Below are 21247 nucleotides of genomic sequence, written 5' to 3'. Positions count from 1 at the left end.
TTTGGGTCGCTGAATCCGAATCTGAAGTTTCCGCACGCGTATCTGGTGAGCATTTTCCGCTATTTTGAAAAAATGGCCTAAAAAGGCCTTTTTTTGCGGTTTTTTTGATATAGCGGCTACGGATGAGGAAAAGTCCCGGATTTAGCTAATGTTTTGAATAGCTGACAAAATTTGGAAGAAAATGGTATATGAATATGCTAGGTTTGCTCAAAAATTGCGGAACCTCGCATCTCGGAACTTTGGAACGCTTCGGAACTTGGCTGACCGCGGCGAGCCGGATCGCGCGTTGACGGGTGCGCCGCGAAAACGTGAATAGGCGCGATGTTCACGATGCTGTATCTTCCTCAATTTTTAAGCAAACCTAACATATGTATACACCATTTTCTTCCAAATTATGTCAGCTATTCAAAACATTAGCTAAATCCGGGACTTTTCCTCATCCGTAGCCGCTATATAAAAAAAACCGCAAAAAAAGGCCTTTTTAGGCCATTTTTTCAAAATAGCGGAAAATGCTCACCAGATACGCGTGCGGAAACTTCAGATTCGGATTCAGCGACCCAAAAAACATAAAGTAAGCCAAAAAAATCGCTGTGTACCCAAAATTCCAGGTAGCCTCATTTTTAGCTACCAGGCGCCTGGACTACTAGGAAAGTAAAAGAAGAGAGGACGAGAGTCCGAGACTGTGAGAATCTGAAAAGAAGTTACCGAGGCCTTAAACCGAGTTGCCTCTTGTAAATGCGATGGTGCCACTGTACTGCAGAATAACCTAGCGAAGTTCAAGATCTTAATAAATCCTTGGCGATTTTTAGAAAAACGAGTAAACGGAAATAAACTGTCCGGTTAGTTGCCAACAACACTTTCTTTTCTACGTTGGGATTGGCAGCAAATTGTCTGTGAAAGGAAAGAATCTCTAAAAGAAATTGCTAAATACGGTACATTGATCTAAATAAAAAGTAAACCTCTGGAATTGTTGGTATTTTGAATTATTTGTGGCCCCGGTCCGAAAGGTATCAATTTTACTCTTCAATTATAAAAATGAAAAACAGATTTAATAATCCCCCGACATGGCCCACCAGTGATGAATTAACCCTCCTTCTTCGATGAAATTACGCCCTTCTGAAAAAATCGATTTGATTTTAAACGTATACGCGCAGCATGAACCAGATGACATGTAAAAGAAAGGAAACAAAACAACATGACATTCATACTAGCGCCTGGATGCAACTATTCGAAATCTTGCGAGGCGCGTGTTGCTTCCTAATAATTGAAGGCGTTTCAGTTTTCTTCATGCTCTCAGCGCAGCGACTATTACGACGCTTCCCATTGCTGTTATTGAGGCGTGCTATGAACAAAAGACTTAAAAGTAAGGCACGCCCAATTTTTTGTTTTATTCTTGCGATTTTTCAAAAAGAACACCCACTAAAAACATCCAATTTTTGCTACTAGTGCTTGAAAGGAATTCTTGAAATAAAAAGATTAAGAATCACGCTTAAAAGCTTCATCCTATCAATTGTTAATAGAGATACTTTAGCTTCTGAAAGCAGTCGTCCGCTAATTTCAATCAATGCAGAATCTGCAAACATCTGAGGGACTTCTAATTTAGGGGTTTTAATTTCAGAGGACGCAACTTCGTTTCCGGTTCCTGTGTGGCGCTCCGCAGCCATACAATTTTGATTGCGCTCTGTCTGAAAGTTACTAGTCCCTATCTTATTGCACTTGGGTTTTTTTGCCCAACTTTTCATGTTTACATGACTAGTTTCCTTAACCCTTCACGGTTTAGCATTTCAATTTGGGCGCATTTTACAACAGCGCGCTTCTCGGCCGGCGGGGAACGAAAACATATTAATAAGAATTGCGGGTTGCAGAACTAACGGCGCGGCGCCCACACTGCCGGGAGGGCGAGGGAAAATAAGAGCCCCGATTTTAATTTGAAGTTCGCCAAGCGTACAAGGCAACTTGCACTCGGGTTCCTGACAGCGGCTGGTCGCCCCAAATTCGCGTTTTGCTCCCCACGACCCCCTCCTCCCATAAAAATAACCCCCGAGTTCATATTTCTCGCGAGATATCATCTGGCTTTGTTCTCGGAAGTCCGCAGTCATCTGGGGTCACCGATGGACCACTAGACGGGGTGAGAACTGAAAACTTTAATATGTGTCTCTACATCAAAAAATCATGCAAAATTTAGTGAAATTAGTTGAAAACGTTCAAAATTGACTGATGAAAAAAAACATGGTTTGAAGTTCACCAACGGGTGCCCCCTGGCCCTCAAAGGACGTTTCACGCCTTCAGAGAACCGCCTCCTGGGTCTTATTTCAAAAATTTAAAGAGAACGGACTTATCTAGAGGTTAGAGCCTGTTGATGACCGCAAAAAGTATAAAAATTGGACCAGTATAGAGCTCTAGAATAAAAGCTATGACAAAAAATGTATGGTGATCGTTTGCATTAGGACCAGGAGGTTCAAAATTCATGCTCACGAAAAAACGAATTTTCTTTCCCACGATGAAACGCCATATTCATGAAGGATGATAAACAACTTAACCAGCCAAAAATGCAGGATAGAAACATCTTAATCTGGAAAAGATAGGATTAAAGGAACATTTTGAAACCAGGGCGTTTCGATGTATTCAAATTCCATTCTCAACTGGCAACGAAAGAGAATTAAACGAAAAGGAAAAAATAAGCCGTTTATCGTTGCTATTGCAAAACGCAGCCTAACCGGGTCGATTATTGAATCGTTGTCGAATGACCTGGATCGATATATAGCATTGTGAAGATAGGTAGTTATCGTTCAAACGACTGTTGAATCGTTATCGGATGGCATTGATCGATATATAGCATTGTGAAGATAGGGAGTTATCAATTAAACGATTGTTGAATCGTCATCGGATGGCATCGGTCGACATATAGCATTGTGAAGATAGGTAGTTATCGATCAAACGATTGTTGAATCGTTATCGGACGACATCGATCGATGTATAGCATTGTGAAGATTGGGAGTTATCGATCATACGATTGTTGTATCGTTGCCGAATGACCTTGATCGATATATAGAATTGTGCAGATAGGTAGTTATCGATCAAACTCATTCGCTAACGATTCAACAATCGACCCGTAGGTTTCCCTTTTTTTGCAACTTCTATACTTGGATTCCTAAAGATTCCAAGGAAATTGAAAAAAATGTAAATGCAACTTGCTACGTTTTACGTCAATCTGTATGACTTGAAAAAGTACAAATATTCCTGCCGATGTTCAGATGCAGCGTATCGTAGCATTTCCACATGATTAAGAACGCTCCCATTTTTCAAGGCGGGAGGACTCAGCTGCAAAGCCTAATTGTCGGCTTGAGCAAAATCACACTATTTCCGGCCCATTCGAGTAAGTAATATTGTATCACTTTCTGATGAAACTTGACAAAAATGCCTTAAAAAAGCGACGGCGAGTAGGCGTGAATAGAGGATGCGTTCTCATGCTGCTCCAGGTCTATTTGGATGTCTTCTGCGTTTATCTGGGCCTCGTTTGAGCTGCTTTGAATTGAAGTTGCAGAATAGATGCATCAATGGATGATTTTTGCACGCGCTAATATCTATGAAATGTTGTCAGGTTTTTTTTATTTGACTATTTAGTGCTGTCTCTACTAGAGTGCGGAGAGCAGAGAAAGTTTTACTAAATTTTTCCGTTTTCTCATTAGTAAATCCGTTCTCGACTTTTCATGAAGAACACCCAAAGACCAATGGAATGCAAATCGTTAAGGAAAGTTTATTATTAAGAGGAAAGGGGGAGGATACTGGCGAAGAAGTGCAATTCTTGGTAAAAATATCCATTAAAGTGTGGGTTGAACTTATTTAAGAAGTTGCTGATCAACGAATTCTTATTATTTCCAGAACTCTGGCATCTTTTTTAATCCCTAGGTCTAATTTTCATACTACTTCAGGCTTATCTACAAAATCATGTATCTGTTTAGGAAACTAATGGCTCAGGTTCGACTACTCGGTATCTAATAGTTCCCTCATGCAAAATGTTGTCTAACTGAAAATCGAATGTTTCGTTTATTTTCCTTTTGACCCAAAAGGAAAAGAAATGAAAAACTTGATTTTCAAAAGTTTCATTTCAAAATTATGAAAGAACAAACATAAATGTTGTTTAATCATCTTAACTTCCGCCACCAGGCCACGCTGACCGCACTGCGTTTAGCGCAATGCGTGAAGTATTCCTACAGTCTTGTGGGCGCTATGCGTTTCACGCCGCGCCGCGTCGCGCCGTGCCGATCGCTGCTGAGTGCACTGTTTTTGCCGCAATGCGTGAAGTGTTCACGCAGTCTTGTAGGCGCTAATATGTGTAACATGGTCGACCACCGCGGCGAGGGTTTCTTCTTTTCATCTCAAGTCCTCGTTATCAATGCTCTCTGCGCCGCGCCGCTCCAGGCCAAATTGCGTGTTTGGTTCTAATTAAAGGTGCTATCTCTTGTATCACCGAAAGACGACAAAATTAGAAATTACTATACTCTCAGGAAATGAGAGATTTTGCCGATTTTTCTCGTTTGTAATTTTTTTTCTGAATCCGATTTTTTTGTATGCCTACATTTAAGAAATTGCAAAATTTGCCGCCATGGACCGCGGCCCATGTGGCCACTCCCTTAATCCGGCCCTGTTGTCAAAATAAGAAACCAACGTATGCATGGATCGGGCCAAGAAGGAAGAGAAACAGGTAAGTTGGACTATTTCTATCTATGAGGAGGCCTATGTGGAGGTGAGAAATATGGGGTGTGCTCGTCAGTTCTCTGGCCGTAAAAGTGAGTGAGAATAATAAAGCGCCAGTGACGTCAACGGAAATGGATGCCATCGATGCTGCTCCTCGTGCTCCTCGTAGTGCGCTTTAACTCATGAGCCCTGTCCACAACGCTCTCGTCCCATCCTCGCGGCTCATGAATCCCGCATTCAGTTGGCACATAGGTCTGTTTGATAGAATGCAATATCCCGCTTTTCCAATTCTACAAAAGGAATCACGCCCACTTTTACATTGCTTCTTATGCAGCTTTCTAGAGCACACCCCATATTTCTCACCTCCACATAGGTCTGTTCGGTAGAAATACGTCCAGTTGATCAATAATACCCTTACAAATCCATCGTTGTATCAAAATTGAATCGATTGCGATGTCAACAATGACCTAATTTAGAGCCCGCGGGGCCTTTTATTTTTATTTTAATGTCCTAAAGACAGAGCCGTTCGGCAGCAGCGTCGAATAAATTGTGCAGAATCCTCCGACCGAATTCGGCTCGGCTCGTCAATCGGATCCGAAGACGTTCCTCTAAGCCTTCCACCGCTCGAGCATTCGAATAAAACGGAGGGTAAAACGCGTTCGGCACAACAGGAACCGGGATTCGCTTCTATCATTTTTCTTCCTGCCCCGCCACCGGGGACCACCCCCCCCCCCCCCGTCCCGGGGGGACATAATCAAACCGAGACTCACGCGCCTCACATTCCAGAATGACAGGATTCCGGAAGCAGCGTCGGTGGCGTGTCGTGCATTGCGATAAATCGATGGATCTGCAATTTAAACGTATACAAAAGGATCGATTATCAGAGTATGCCGTAATAATCGATTTTATTCTGTAGCTTCACATGGAAAAATATCGATTGTCGATAATTCACGCCTCCCCGCTAAGCAGCTTCGGGATTCGCTCCTCCTTCCAGGAATCTGAATAGACACTTCCGCGCTTTTTCGGGCTGGGACATGAAGATAGACTTGATAGATTTTTTTATATTTTTGTTTTTTATTTATTTTTTTATTTTATTTGCAGTTTGGCTTCCGTCCGGGGAAGCTTCTGATGATTGTTGAGTTTTCACTGCGTGCTAGGAGGTATGTAACAAAGGAGGTAACTGTCACGAGCTTAATAGTATACCGTTGAGATTTTTCGGATTCGCTTAAAATTCTAGCAGCCTCTCTCCGGGTGCTGTGGGAAGTAGATCTAAGTTTTCAAAGTGACCGTTTCTTGCGATTTTAAACAAAAAGAGAAATATGTAAGCAATTGAGAAGACTCGTGATTATCATAGATCAATTCGATCATCCACCAGACATTTCCATGTTAGGCAATTACTTTAAAACTCAATGCATTCAATTATTTGGATTGAACTGTGCAGAAAACAGCTTTCAAAGTTTTCAAAGTGACCGTTTCTTAAGATTTTAAACGAGTGAGAAATATGTAAGCAATTGAGAAGACTCGTGATTATCATAGATCAATTAGATCATCCACCACACATTTCCACGTTAGGCAATTACTTTAAAACTCAATGCATTCAATTATTTGGATTGAACTGTGCAGGAAACAGCTTTCAAAGTTTTCAAAGTGACCGTTTCTTGCGATTTTAAACAAAGTGAGACATTTATGAGCAATTGAGAAGACTCGTGATTATCATAGATCAATTAGATCATCCACTAGACATTTTCATGTTAGGCAATTACTTTAAAACTCAATGCATTCAATTATTTGGATTGAACTGTGTATGGAAAATAGCTGATTTTCCTACCTTATCATAAAGACGTCTACCTGCAAAATAGAAATCAATGGCACGTGTGCTGTTACTAAAATTAGCCGAGCCGACAAGTTATTTAGATTTCATCTAGTGCACCCCATTTTACAAATTGTAGAATCAGTTATGGATGACGTCATTTATCGTGCTCTTCAAAAGGCAATATTAAGATGAGTATCATAGGATGTAAAAACTTGGCGTTCTCAATGATATTTTTTTTCCCCGGCAATCTTTGAGCCACAATGAAACAGTTTGTCCCTGGAGCACAGAGCACAACTGCTTGCTACACTGCCGTGCTAAGGAAAAACGCCGTGCGCACCCCCAGACGTTGCCAAATGTCCTTTGATTAAACAAGAATTTCCTGGTAAACTTGTCAATATTTTCCTCCCAATTTTTCAGATAATTTTGTTCGCAACTCCACCTAAATTTTCTGAGAATTTCAAGGAAAAATATTCATAACTTGCCTTAAAAATGAACATTTTATCGAGGGAAATTTGGCAACAGTCCTATGTTCATTCGGCGTTTTTTTTTAGCAAGGCAGTACAATGAAGCTACATCCATAGATTAGAAGAAAGGAGAAAGATCCCAAAAAATGAAAAAATAATGAATGAGATAGTTCCAAAACACGAGTTTCCCTAATTAAGATTTCCAGAAGATAAAGATTCATGGCTGATTAAAGTTCTCTCCGAGATGAACATTGTTCCTGGAAATCCTGAGCGTAAATTCTGCAATATCCTCCGTTCAGCATCTCATTTCTGGGATTTGTTCCGGTCAAAAGTAAACTTCCTTGCGACATTCAGACTGACTAAGCACAACAGCAACGTTTACAAACGCTGCCGAGACGTTAACATGCCTCCACGCTCCGCAAGTTTGCCATTTCGAATGATTAAAATCCCAATCATAACGGAAACTCCACGTTCCCGGCGTGAAAAAGGCAACATCGCTGTTCGGAGTAATCTCCCCAGTGTAAGCTTGAGGAAAAATGCCGAACTATCACTTTCATTACCTCTTACTTTTTAAACCCTCTGTTTGTGATCGTTAAACTTAACTCGCTGCCTCGCCGGTTGCCTACTTGCAAATTCAAGGCGCTTCGCGGGCGTTATCGAGCCCGGCGCGCGGGATTCCGTCATTTTATTGCTCCTCGGCTGGTGAGCGGGGAAGGAATCGTGCTAATGAGACATGACAAATCGCTCGGGCGGAATGCTGTCGAGCTAAGGAAAAACGTCGTATAAATCTCCAGGCGTTGCCAAATTGCCTTTGATAAATCACGAATTTCCGGGAAAATTTTTAAATATTATTTTTCCAATTTTTCAGATAATTATGTTTGCAATTTCACCTAAAGTTCCTGAAAATTTCAAGGACAAATTTTCATAGCATTCCCCAAAAATTAACGTTTTAACAGGGGAAATCTGGCAACTATCGAATGTTCATACGGCGTTTTCCCTTAGCACGGCAGAATGCCCCAGCCGTTGCCTCTTGACTGTTGTAGTTGGGGTGGAATCGCCGTGAGGTGAGTCTTTTCGCTGTGAGTGATCGGGTGGTGGGGTAAAGAATGGGAAGATTCGACTTGAATAGAAATGGAGGCACATTAGGATTCCCTAATTTGTGATTGTTCACAGGAAAGGGGACCTCGTTAACGAAGGAAAAACTGTCGATTTTCGTCGAGTTTGTTTGAAAAATTGGGTTTCGAGGTTTTGAAGGAACGCCATTGTGTCTGGGGTCTGAAAAAACGAGAAAATACTAGGATTCCCCCAGGAATTAAGAGTTCTCGGAAAAACTGGTGAATTCGTAAGGGAATCGTTATTGCAGGCCGGGAATTTTTTCCTTTCCAGCTCCGGGATCAAATAATTTTAAAAAATTAGTGGGTATTGATGATTAAAAAAGAGACAACAAATGGAAGAGGTGATACCGTTGTCAGAGATCTTAGGGATGAATTTGTGTTTCTTTTGAGATAATTTAGAAGGGAAGACGAACAAATCCTGGGTTTCAATCAGGATACGTATCCCCGGAAATCAGGGTAAATACAAAAATTAAAAATCAAGAATTCCAGACACAATGCGGAAAAATATTCCTCGTGCCCAAGGAATCATCTCATTTTTGGTTTACTCCATTTACGTGCCAATAAAAGACGTAAAAGGGCATACAAATACTGCGATTTTATCAAACTTTAAGCACGGCATACTAGAATTTTAAACTAAAACTTAGAATTTTACATAAAAAAATACTCTCTGAAAAGTGCAAAGCTCCTACAAAGTAAATTAAAATAATTGAATAAACCGAACAAAAGCAAAAGACATCGGAAACTTACTAAATTCGAGGTACTTTTGATGAACGGGGTCATATCCTTCCCAGCTGATATTCCTATGATACCTCACTTTGTCCTTGAGTGTTGAGGCAGACGAGTCCTGCTGAGCTGGAAATTCATTTGGATTCCTAGAAAGCAAAAAAATCAAATCAAATCAAATCAAACAGAGGCAAGTAACACAACAACATTAGTAGGTATATTCAAATGGATGAAGCAGAAAATGATAATACTCTGCCGGACACTTAATTTACGTCACCTAATATTGCGTGTCTTCTCCAAATTCCCGCCACGACAAGGCGAGCGCTACTAAGGGATGAATGATTAGAGAGTGGCTGGAAATTGGTCAAATTTTCCGTCGAGAAACCAAAATATAAATTTTAAAGGAAAAAGGGTTTTCAGTTCCAAAAGCTCGACTGAGAAATCTCTTTGCAAAAAAAGAACTTGGGCGTAAGGCACTGTTGTAAGTGATGTATACACGAAAAACGCTAAACTGTTTCTCCCAACCCGCCCAGAACACCTGAGTCGAAGTCAAAAGCAAAGCTGTAAGGCTCTTATAAAACTGCAAAATGAATATTTCCAGAGAGAGAAAGAGAGGGAGAGACACGTCTCCCGTCAGAGAAATGTGGTGCGTTAAGCGATGCGTTTCAAAGTTGAAGCGGGAAAGAATAAATAGATTGTTCCCGGGCGTTTGGTTAGTGCTGTGTAGGCTGAAGTTGATTCAACGTGCCGCTATAATATAAGCTTTAGGGGAAGGGATGCGCATTGCGCAGCTGAATGTTCCTAATAAAATTTGCAGCTACGCAATTGGAAAAATAGACAAAATGCACTCCTTACTCCACAATTTGCATAAGAAATTTGCGTTTTTTCGAGCTTTCCGCTTCAAAAACGATACGACGGCACGGGTGAACATTTCGTTAGAGGAGTCATTCCATCCAACCCCTACTCACAAGGATACTGCGCAATATTCAACATAGCCGACGCCAATCCGCCAAAACACATGTGACGGGACTCTGATTCTAACCACCGGATAACAATCGGCGTGTTTACATTCACATTTTTCTCGAGTAGATTGATATTCGCGTTAATTGACCTCGTGCTCTCCTCAACTTGCGCGCGGAAGCGTCGGCCATGTTGAGCAGGGCTTGAATGGAACAACTCTAACGAAATGTTCACCTGTGCTATAATAGACTTTTTGAAGCGGGAAGCTTTAGTAAACGCAAATTTCTTACGCAGATTGGAAAGTTGGGAGTGCATTTTAGAGTTTGCCTATGTACTCATCGTGATTTTCGAGACATTATCTATGAGGCAAAACTCTTATTTTTATGCTCTGGCAAAAGTTTGCAACAGGCTCATTTTTGTAATTAGTGAACGGTGTGTTGAGAAATCTAGAGAGCAGACAAGGTCTAGTATGACGAACTCTCTCTACAAAATTCATTATTCATCAAGAGATGAGAATCATGCTCAGTTTGTCGCTCATCATTCATCATAAAAAGGGGAAAAATGTTGGTCCCGGAATGCACTTCGTCTCTGGAGCAGGCAATGTTGGAAGGAAAGAGTGTATTAAGGTGGCAGTTGTGGTACTTACCCTGTGCGCGCGAAATTCGTCAAATAGACGATGAAAGTTTCTGAGAGAGTCACTTCGGCCTTGGTGTAATTATGCGAGAAGTGGCTGAAACTCTCCACCAGGGGCGCTCCAAATAAGTAGGGCAGTTCTTCACCGTGCACGGATCCCATCCGCTGTTCCAGACAAACAAAACAAAAAACAGTTAGTACGATTTCAATTTGAAGCTGGGAGATGGAAGCAAGTAATCACTTGGGGGAACGTAGTTTCTTAACAAAGTATTTTTCAATAATCTTACAATTATTCTCTAGAAAAACGTTCATGCACAGAAAAAAATAGATGGTGCTGATGACAAAACCTTCTGTTCACTGGACTCCAGCAGTTTCTCTGCAGTATTCTGTTGTACAAAAAACAGGTTGAGAACAGAAAAATTCTGTAAGTGTAACAAAGAAACTGCAGGAGCCCTGAGAACAGAAGTTTTGTCGTCAGCACCGTCTATTTTTTTCTGTGTGCGGAACATTTTTGACGATGAAAATATTTTCAGGCGAGTAAATTAGAAAAGTGGGTTGTCGCGTAGGTTGAGGACGTCTGGTGGTTTTCCTCGGTGTGGAATCGTATTGTCTTTCTATTTATTTGCTATACGTATTTCCACGTGGACTGCGCTTTTTGGAATGTTTTAAAATACTTCACGATCAAATTATTTACACACTAAGAACAAACTTTATTTTGCCTGGGCCAATAACATAACTATACCTATCAATCAGACAAAACGTAAAACTGCGTTGACCCTTAGATACCAAAGTCGGACCAAATTGACCCAAACACGTTAAACTCGCTTAAAACACGCTATCCGCGGGTTGTAAGGGGCCGGTACCTACCAGTTTCAGATTCAGATGCAGGTCTACAAATACATCCCAAAAAGAGTCAAACATCAAATTAAAAAAAGAAGAAAAAATGAAGTTTCAACATAGCCTAAAATAAAAGGGCAGATACGTTTTCTAGCCTCGTTTTTTAACATGTCTCCCCAATCTGAGCGACATCTCATTGCATCGGCAGAATGGATCGGAGTACTACGGGTTCCGCTTCGCACCATCACGCCTTCAATTTTGCAGATGCAGCACGGACATCCATCAAGCACGAATAGTTGTACCTCTGCGCCGTCATCAACGCGCGTACCTTCCCTCGATCTATTTCCATGTTGTATTGGTTCCATTTATCTTATGTTTACAGTGGTGCTTCAAGGGCTACGTGAACAACGAAGTCGAAGGTGGGAAGAACGTATTTTTGCCTCGTCATCAAGCTTTTCTCCCGAATCTGAGCGACACCTCAATGACAGCATAGAGCGGAGCATTGCGAATTCGAGCCTAGCGCCTTCAATTTTACAGACGCAACGCGGACATCCGTCAAGCACGAATAGTTGTATCTCTGCGCCGTCATCAAGACGCATCCTTTCCCTCGATCTATTTCCATGTTGTTTCGGTTCCGTTTGTCTTATTTTTATTTAATACAACATCGGAAGGCATGTGGCAGAATGTCGAATATTCGTTTAACAGTATGAACTCCAAGAACTTCTAAAATTCTAGTTACCATATGAACTACAGTTGAGGGGCTTGGAAGACAAGGCGCATAAGTGCAGTTTTTGAAAAAATTGAGATATTAATGATGTCAAGTGAAACTAGTCTTACGACATCTTCTGAGAAAAATTCGCCTTTAAATTCCAATTTCTAAGCATCAAAAAGTCGGTTTGGACTTTCTTTCCGCCGTTAGGATCCATGTAATTTCGAAACTTCAAACACGTTTTTCTAGAAATAGCAAAAATTGCACTTTTGCGCCTTGCCCTCCAAGCCCCTTGTTTCACGATAGGAAACCATCATGCCCGGCTCATTTTAGGAACCAAAACCTATTATTGGTTTCTTTATGCAGATATATATACTTTAGCGGATGAGCCACAAATGGTGGTTCCTTATTACAAGACGTAGTCTGTATCTCCGAGCCTCCAGAGAGCGGCCCGACCCGAGAGCAGAGGATTTCAGCGGCAGACTATGACGTCGTCGACGAGCTCATTCGAACGCTTTGTTTCTATAAAAGAACATGTCCCTTTGTAGATGAGCCCTTGGCGATATGGTAGTGCTCGTGTTCCGCGGCTCATCAGATAATGGATATGTTCTCATCGAGCGGGAACCGGCTCATTTGCATTTTTCACGTCCGAGGCCGGGCTCGTGCGTTGCGGTGGCCTATCTTCCGCGGCGATAATTACCCGACTTAAGAAGACATTAGCTATTCTCTCCGGCAGCGCCTATCTCCCTCCCGACTTCATAAATATCAAGCAAGTTGTATTTTAATTACGAGAAGATGTTGTGTTCCATTCATCTCCCCCGCCTCCGGCTCCGCGGCGACCGGAACTTCCGGGGAACATCGGGATCCTGCAACCCGAAGAGCGGCTCTGTCTAACGATCCACGCTCCAGATGAAGCCGAGTGACAGAGGGAAACTACCGTACTAAGGAGGAACATCGTATCATCATACGCAAGTTGCCAAGTTTTTTTCGCTAACATATTTACATTGAGAACATAGCTATGAATGTGTTCCTCTGGAATTTTCAGCGGCTGATTGTTGAAATTGATAGATAAAGATATAGACACAGAGGAAAAAAAGAGATATGAAGGCTCCTATTGGTGAAGGTAGGTGATTGCGATGGACATGGAGAAGTAATGCGCTTGTTAGATGCGCGACAGCTAAAAAGCTATCGAGTAAAAGGGAGCATGTTGTCCTGCTCAGCTGCTGTGCAACACTGGAAAAAAAACACATTGGATCTAGAGTCCAGACTCTTGAAAACGTTGACAAGAAAAAGGACTGATTTAATCAGATTTAAGCTTAAATCAAAAGGAAATCCGCTCAAATTAAGAGGCTTGGTTCTTGATTTAAGCTTAAACCTGATTGAATTAAGAGTATTTTTTCTTGTCGATACTTTTAAGAGTCTGGACTCTAGATCCAATATGTTTTTTTCCAGTGCAGCCCGAAAGCGCTAATGGAGAGTATCGAGACTCATCTTAATTATTGTCATCCTATGCGATGTATACGCGTATTTCGGCTTTGATGTTACAGATTTCCTGTCTTATTTCATTGGGTCAACCCGCGTTTTTGTTCAAAATCCCACACTGAAAAAAAAAAAACACATTGGATCTAGAGTCAAGACTCTTGAAAACATTGACAAGAAAAAGGACTGATTCGATCGGATTTAAGCTTAAATCAAAAGGAAATCCGCTCAAATTAAGAGGCTTGGTTCTTGATTTAAGCTTAAATCTGATTGAATCAAGAGTATTTTTTCTTGTCGATGCTTTTAAGAGTCCGGACTCTAGATCTGATGTGTTTTTTCCCAGTGTGAGAACATAGTTATGAATTTGTTCTTTTTGAAATTTCAGCGGGCTGATTGTTGAAATCGATAGATAAAGATATAGACACAGAGGAAAAAAGGGATATGGAGGGATCCTATTGGTGAAGGTAGGCGAGCCATTCAGAGAGAACTATTTACTGGAAAATGAATCACGAAAGTGCTCGGATTTTTTGGAATGAAGCGTTTTGTCTGAAAGAAAAAATGCAACAACTGGAACGGACTCGCGACATCCTCATTTCGGACGTCAGCTTCGGCAACGTCGAATAAATAAATAAATCTCGGACGAATTTTAAAGCGACAGTTAGAGAATTTTCCGTTCAAAGGACTGAAAGAAAATAAGTAAAGTTAAACCTTGGAGCAACTCTGATCCTTTTGAGCTGGAGTTGTTGAAGAGTTAAAGTGAGTTGCGAAATGAAATGAGTTTTGTCGCCGTCTATTAGAGCCTTTGATGAAACTTCGATAGATAAGTGAACTGCGCGATTCGACACTTTTAGTTGCTCATTTCTGCGGGCGCAAACAGAGTCGTCGGCCTTTCCTCGCTACGGTTGGCTCCGATTTTCCGGCGAGTCCGGATACCGGAATATTCTTCCGATTAAAATGCTCGAGGTACATAAGTCTTTGAGATTGTTTTCAATTAATAATATATTAACGAAATATACTTCCAGGATTTTTGACTAGAGCGATCCAGCTACCTCCAAAGAGATGAAAGTTGAAGAATGAAACAAGGGAGATGACAATTTTTAACCTCTTTTGGAACACCACCACCTTTTTTGGTTTTTAATTGAATTTGGAAAGTAAGCGAAACCAACTTCCGCATGAAAAGAGTGTCATTTTTATGGATCGGCAGTTTTGAAAGAAAATTGGACGGCTTCGCCTTAATCAACCTGGCGAAAGCTTTTATTTGATTGAATATATAGTTCCTGGATAAATTTAGGATCTAAACAACCTTTTTTGTTCAATGTTGTTTAAAGGAACGCCAAGCTGAATAAAATCGCCGAAGCGGAATTATACATGCATAGAATATCCCTCAAAAAATAAAACGAGTGGGGTACAAATTACTTATTGCATTCTATTTCTCATTGCTATGTAAAAACATAGTCGACAAATTCAGATCAAGGGCAACCTTTTCAAGCTCATTCAATAATTTACGACTTTCCATGTTTTGAGCTGTTGACACATATCCCGAGAAAAATAGGCCTCAACATTTAGGTGAATGTAAAATTTGTGAAATTGATTCGAAGTGCTGGCACCAATGATTTGACACTCTTCTGCGGTTATCACGTGAACTTTGACACGGATTAGAAAATAATACGTGAAGGAGATAAAGACTAACTCGGTTTTTCAGCATATCGGTTTAATGAAGATCTCACCCAATCTTATCTACCAAATAAATCCAGTGAAATCCATGAATCCTAGTTCGCTCTCGATATCTGACCGCGAAAAATTGAAAGTGCAATCCAGTGATGTCAAATTTTTAAATCCTGCCTCTGTTCATTTCAAATCACGCATTTAATTTTGAGGTACAAGTTTATAGTAACAATCGATTCCATCCATCGTTAAATACTGAGCTAGCACATAATTCATTTACCTGCAGGTCCTACAATTTTCAAGGCGTAATCTATTGGTAGGATTTTACGATGGAGAATCATCTAAAAGTCACATTTAAACATACATATTTTTCTGAATACAGTTTCCTTCTTTAGTGTGTAGTTCAGATTTTCTATTTCACCACTAATGACATTTAAAAAAAAAAAAAAAAAAAAAAAAAAAAAAAAAAAAAAAAAAAAACCGTACGTTGAAAAGTTCAAACCTAAGACCGAAGCTATCATAAAAACCACAATCTCCCAGAAGAATTATTAGTAAATGACCCGAGATTGTATTAGACATTAAACGGATTCTTAAAGATCGGGGAAGGATCAGACTCCTAGTAGTTTCGATTAGTACCATAAAATAGGTTAAAACTAAAGGAGTCCCTAAAGGAACTAAAAATGAGAAAATGACTTGTTATTAAAGTTAAACCAATACAAAAAAATAAAAGATAATGAGATTTCAGATATATCTGTTATATACACACATACACGGAGGAAAACACTTCGTGCATGGGACCCTAAGTTGAGGGCATATGGATCTCTGAAGTTTTCTGATCGCGCATCCGAAAACTTGAGGTCGAGCTGCCGAAGTTCGGGACAGACATCTGAAGCACTTCGGCATGTACCGGAGTACTTCAGATGTGTGACCCGAATACCCTTCGGTACATATCGAAGTACTTCAGATGTCTGACCCGAACTTCGGCAGCTGAACCTTAAGTTATTAGATACGTGATCCGAAAACTTCAGAGATCCATATGACTAACTCGGACTTCGGGTCCTACGCACGGAGTTTTATTCTCCGTGTATGGATGGAGGATGACAATATTTAATCGTGAACCGCCGTAAACCGAAACATAATAGTGAGGAATTAAGATGCGACAGGAAAATCCTTGGTGAAAATAAAAAAGAATAAAATGCACTGTACATGCAACGTTGAGTCGGAGGATGCAATTTTAGGAGAAAAGAAAGGAGGACGTAATGGGTGGCTGTGGGCGGAAAAGGGTCAAAGACAATGAAGTGACTGTCGCTAATATTCAGCGTCATGCCTTAAAATAGTTGATGCGGGGTCGCAAATTCCAATTAGAAACTTGCGCCAGTAGCAACTCTAGTCTGCAACCCGTTCCGCTTGGCTCGACTCGGATTTCCAAATAGGCTTAAAAGGAGGATCTTTAAGCTCCGTTGTCTCCTACTCAAAAAATTCTGAGCACACAATGACGTCCACGCGCGGAGTGCTCAAAAAAGCTCATAAAGTTTGGGAAATTTGGCAACACTTCTGAATGTAGCTTTTTTTCACTAGCTTCTTTTAAGAATAAGGTTTATAGTTTCCCGGCATTTTCGTTAGGTATTTCACCATCGCGTCGCTTCGATGTAAGTTTGCTTCCATTTTATTTGCAGAAAAGGAAAAAAACCCGGATCCAACGGCTATTGATTGTTTCAAGGGTACATGACCGAATTGGGGGTTAGAATTCCCGAAAATGAGGGGAAAAGTAAGACAGATTTATTATAAAACTGATTGGGACTGATATTATTGGTCTATAATACTATTCCGGCTGCCTTCTTTTATCACTTTTCGATACTTTTACTTTAACATTACCATGTATCATTGGAGTCGACTGTTCAGCAGAGATTCCTTCCTTGAGCTCGGAATGTAGGGTTGACAAAAATCCTGCCGAATTTCCATCGCCAACTGTCTGGTGCGCAATCGGGAGCATCGATGTTCCTTTCTGCAGACTCACTGCACTCCCCACGCGCCGCAGGATTTTTGTCAACCCTCGCCTTTCGGGCCGCAGGATTTTTGTCAACCCTCGCCTTTCGGGCCAAGCAGGAATCTTTTAAACTCAAACCAACTTAAACGCCCTTTTTTTAAAGGGAAAATCTGCATGATTTCTATTCTATTATCTATATGATTAGGAATTGTAAGTAATAAAGACCATAAGGAATACAAAAAATACAAAAAAGGGGCCGTCCATAAATTACGTAAGGCTCTTAGGGGGAGGGGGGGTCTATAACAGCCTTTCGGTGCCTTACGAGAGGGGAGGCCTCGGCCGAGCCTTACGTCAACTTTTTAGCCTATATTTCAAGAAAATGCAAAAATCCATTTTTCTTCAGGTTGATAATAAAATTCAAGATGAAATAGAGGAAATCAGGAAACCACCGATTGCTGACCGATCGAACCATGCCCTATATCATTTCTTTTGATTCCCACTTCTCCACTCATTCTCACAATGATGAGTGGTGACTTCATCCTTACGTCAACTTTGTCCTTTTAACTATTTACTCCCAAGGCCAAAAAAATCTTCAATTTTGCTCCGTATTTTTGTTTAATAAACTGATTATATCATGAATCTTTCCTGTGAACTTACTCCAGAAATTTAGTTTCACTTATAAAAATTGTGGCTTAAAAATTTCATTGTTTTCTAACGGGAAACGTAATGCTTCGATCTACGATAGGTAACTGAGAAAAAAAAAAGGGGGGGGGGTTTATTCGAGCCTTACGTAATTTTTAGAGGGGGGGGGGGGTTAGGGATGCCTTACGGTGCTGCACAAGGAGAAGTATGGGGGGCCTAAAAATGGGGAAAAGGTCTTACGTAATTTATTCTAAAGGATGTTAACTGAACACTATGTTACATTAATTTCTGTCTGGAGTCTGCTTTCTCCTCCAAGAAAAAACAAGTTTATTGTACGGCCCCTGTATACCCTTATACAGGGACCCTGGACCTGGACCTTGGATCCAGAATTTTCTCTGAAGCAAGAGGAGCCCTTTTTAATTACGTTTCAATCAAAATGCAACCCTCACTTTTATTTTTTGGAAAAAATAACCCTTCGATGCCCTACGCGGCACCTAAAAATAAAATCTGGGCAGTAAAAATAATCTCTTCAGCGGGCGCGAACCCGCGATGTCTCTCTCACGGATCAGGTATCTAACCGCTACGGTACGCCGGCTAGATGGGAAATAGGCGTATTTGCCAGTACATAAGGCAGATAAAGTTCTTTCTTTCTCCACTAGAGCTGACAGTAGAGACGCATCGGTGACACGCTCTTGCTTACTGATGATCTGCGGCAGGATTTTTGTCAACCCAATCCTTCCGAGCCAAGAAGGAATCTCTGCTAAACTCAAACGCCGTATCATTGCACATTTGAGACAAATACACGTTTTCTCACGATCCTATAGAATATTATCGGATTAAAACTTGACAAATGTCTTAAGCACATCGGAAAAATGTTTGATAACCATTATTAAAACTTATCGGATTCTTTTTATGGGTCCAATTTTGCTGGAAATGTTTGCACAAAATAATTAGAAACAAGCGGGAAAGTTCTAATACTGTCGTATTAGAAAAGCGCTCAGGTGTTAGTAAATGTATTTAATGAAGAAAGGACGTATAAACTCCGTCGACTTGGCTCAACGACTTGGCTGGGAAATGGAAATAAAACATCAGCTGATAGCAAACAAAGGTTACCAAGGAAACCGTAAACGCGTATTTTTGTTTCCCGAAAATGAGCTCACCGTTGAGCTCATCAGGCGCGTTTTTTTAGGCTTCATTTGAGTTCAACGATCAATTTCGATAAGAATTACTCTACCGCCAAGAAATTTTCTTACGGACAAACGATCGAAACTACCTGCGCATTACGTTAAAAGCATAAAATACAGTTTTCACAGCTTTATTTATTTTAAAAATGGACCGCCCCCACCCCCCCCCCCCCCAAAAAAAAGCCTACACATCGATGAGCTGGTGCGCCATTTAAACGCATTAGCACTAGTATACTAGTACTCAGAGGCAAGTCAAAATCAAAAAGCGCTGCCTATCGGCTGAGCGCTTAAAAATTAGAGGAACAAATGAATGAAAAGTTGAGAGAAGTAGCAACCCTATATCGGCAGGATACAACATCTGTAATCATCTTAGAACTAGGAACTATACGAGCTTGAAATCAACATCTTAAAAAGAGACAGCTAAATTACCAGACCACAAAACAAGGGTGCTCTAGGCGTGGTTTGAAAATGAAGTTGTTCATCAGCCAGCAAATAGTTCAAATTCGAAAGCAGACCACCTGGGGGCTCAAAATATAATAAGCGAAACTTTCAATACTGATTGAATTAATAAATTACGTGTGAATATTAAAGTGATGGTAAAATCGTTTTCCGTTCAAAGGTTTAAAGTATATGACTTTCAGCAACTCTAATCCCTTCGTTGGCATGCAACAGTCATAGCGAAACTATTCCACTAGAGTTCGCCTTCATTTGACGAGGTAGGCAAAGCGAGCTCCCAGAAGGCACAATAGTTGTATTCCTATTTTCATGGTATTAATTGAAGGGGCAGAGGGCTGACGTGAAAATTGAGTTACGTCCTTACGACAGTGATGCGCCGATATTTCGATTTCCAAATGGCAACCCTGAGGCCAGCATCGAACGCCACCCATTGTGACTTCTGCCGGCATAGAAGTTCGAAAAGAACTCAAAAATAGGTTCCAGGATCTTTTCGGTGTGACATACACCCGGGGTTCGGAGGAGGGGGCTGGTTCCGCGAGAATGCACTGTGCACACACAAGACGTTGGAGGAAGGTGGGAGGAGGGGGTTACAAGCGCTTATGGCATCGCCTCATATCTCTCTTCCGGAAAATATTGCAGCTCGCCGCATTCATCGGAATTCCTTCGACAAACTCTCAGCAAACTTTAACATCTCCCACGACTTCGCGAAACACGTCGCGTCGGGTGGTTGTGGCTTTTCGCCGCCAATGTTGCCTGATTGCGCGATAAAATTTGCAAATTTTGAATACATAGGGTGTTCCACGATTCGGGCGATAGGTCAAAATAAGACTTTTTGTGAGATAACTTTTATTTCCAGAAAACGCCCGCTTCAAAATTAAGGTCCTCTAAATGTCTTAAATGTCACTTATTTTATCTCCATTTGTGCTCATAATTTTGCTTTTTCCTGCAACTATGTAAAGTCGATCCTACGTTTTTCTCCAAGTATTTTTCAATTGTTGATTCACTTAATTAGAATTATAAAGCTTGCAGAGGGGTTTTATGGGATTTTTTTGGATTGATTTATGCCTTTTCGGGGGGTCCATTTGACCCTCCATTATGAACGACTGGATATAATCTGATAAATTACTGTCCACTTAAGAACTATTGACAATAATACGACATAAATATGGTTTTATCATTATTTCTCCGACGGCCAAAAAATTAACAACAGGAGATATGCACTTTGCTTCTAGGTAAAATAGAGTCTACTCTATTATAGGACCAATCCTCTCCAAAAGGTCAAAAATCAATTCAAAAATCCAATATTCCCTTGCAAGAGTTAGGTTCCTAATTTTCAGCCCAAAATAAAAAGTCCAATGGAAATACTTACACAGAACTTTTGAAGGTTAATAAAATAGGATTGTGAGGAGATTCATCTATCGGTCTTTGTGCACAATAGCAATGTTTTCGCCACAATTTTGAGATTGATTACCTGACACAGCAACTCAGCTAAATAGTGCCCGAAGGATAAAACTGTAAAAATTCGAAGGGAGGCAGGCCGGCCAGGTTTGCAAGGATCAGAAACGAAATTTAGTTGTTTTAAAATTTGACCCAGGACATAATTGAAGAAAACCCCATATGTCATAATCGAGTGAATGCTTAAGAAATCAGAGAAATGCTCATTCAAACGATCCATGATTTATATATAAAAACGTAAATTTACAGGTAATACTAATGGATGTTTTGACACCCTAATTTGCTGCACTTCTGAGCCGAAACTTTAATTGCAGAGGTATCGCTGAATAAGGCCTGGTAGATTTTCGGAATTACAGATCAGTCCATATACACTCCTCGTTTAAATCTTAACTATTGCGCAGGGGCCAGAAAATGCCCCAAAAATTCA

The 21247-nt window shown here is 40.7% G+C and overlaps 1 protein-coding gene across 2 annotated transcripts in view; it reads right to left on the bottom strand.

Annotated features, from left to right (window-relative positions):
• Positions 1 to 21247, bottom strand: part of LOC109031015 (neuroligin-4, X-linked) — a 649145-nt gene that overhangs the window by 27996 nt on the left and 599902 nt on the right. For both annotated transcript variants that reach the window (XM_072298040.1, XM_072298041.1), the window contains 2 exons: positions 10420 to 10571; positions 8838 to 8962 (listed from right to left, as the gene is read on the bottom strand). In XM_072298040.1, the coding sequence (XP_072154141.1) occupies positions 8838 to 8962; positions 10420 to 10571 (277 nt within the window). The remainder of the gene's footprint in view (positions 1 to 8837; positions 8963 to 10419; positions 10572 to 21247) is intronic.

The sequence above is a fragment of the Bemisia tabaci genome, chromosome 3 (genome assembly GCF_918797505.1).
Source record: "Bemisia tabaci chromosome 3, PGI_BMITA_v3".
In the NCBI taxonomy this organism is placed as follows: domain Eukaryota; kingdom Metazoa; phylum Arthropoda; class Insecta; order Hemiptera; family Aleyrodidae; genus Bemisia; species Bemisia tabaci.
Note: the sequence above shows the minus strand (reverse complement) of the source record. Positions and strands in the feature narration are given on the sequence as shown.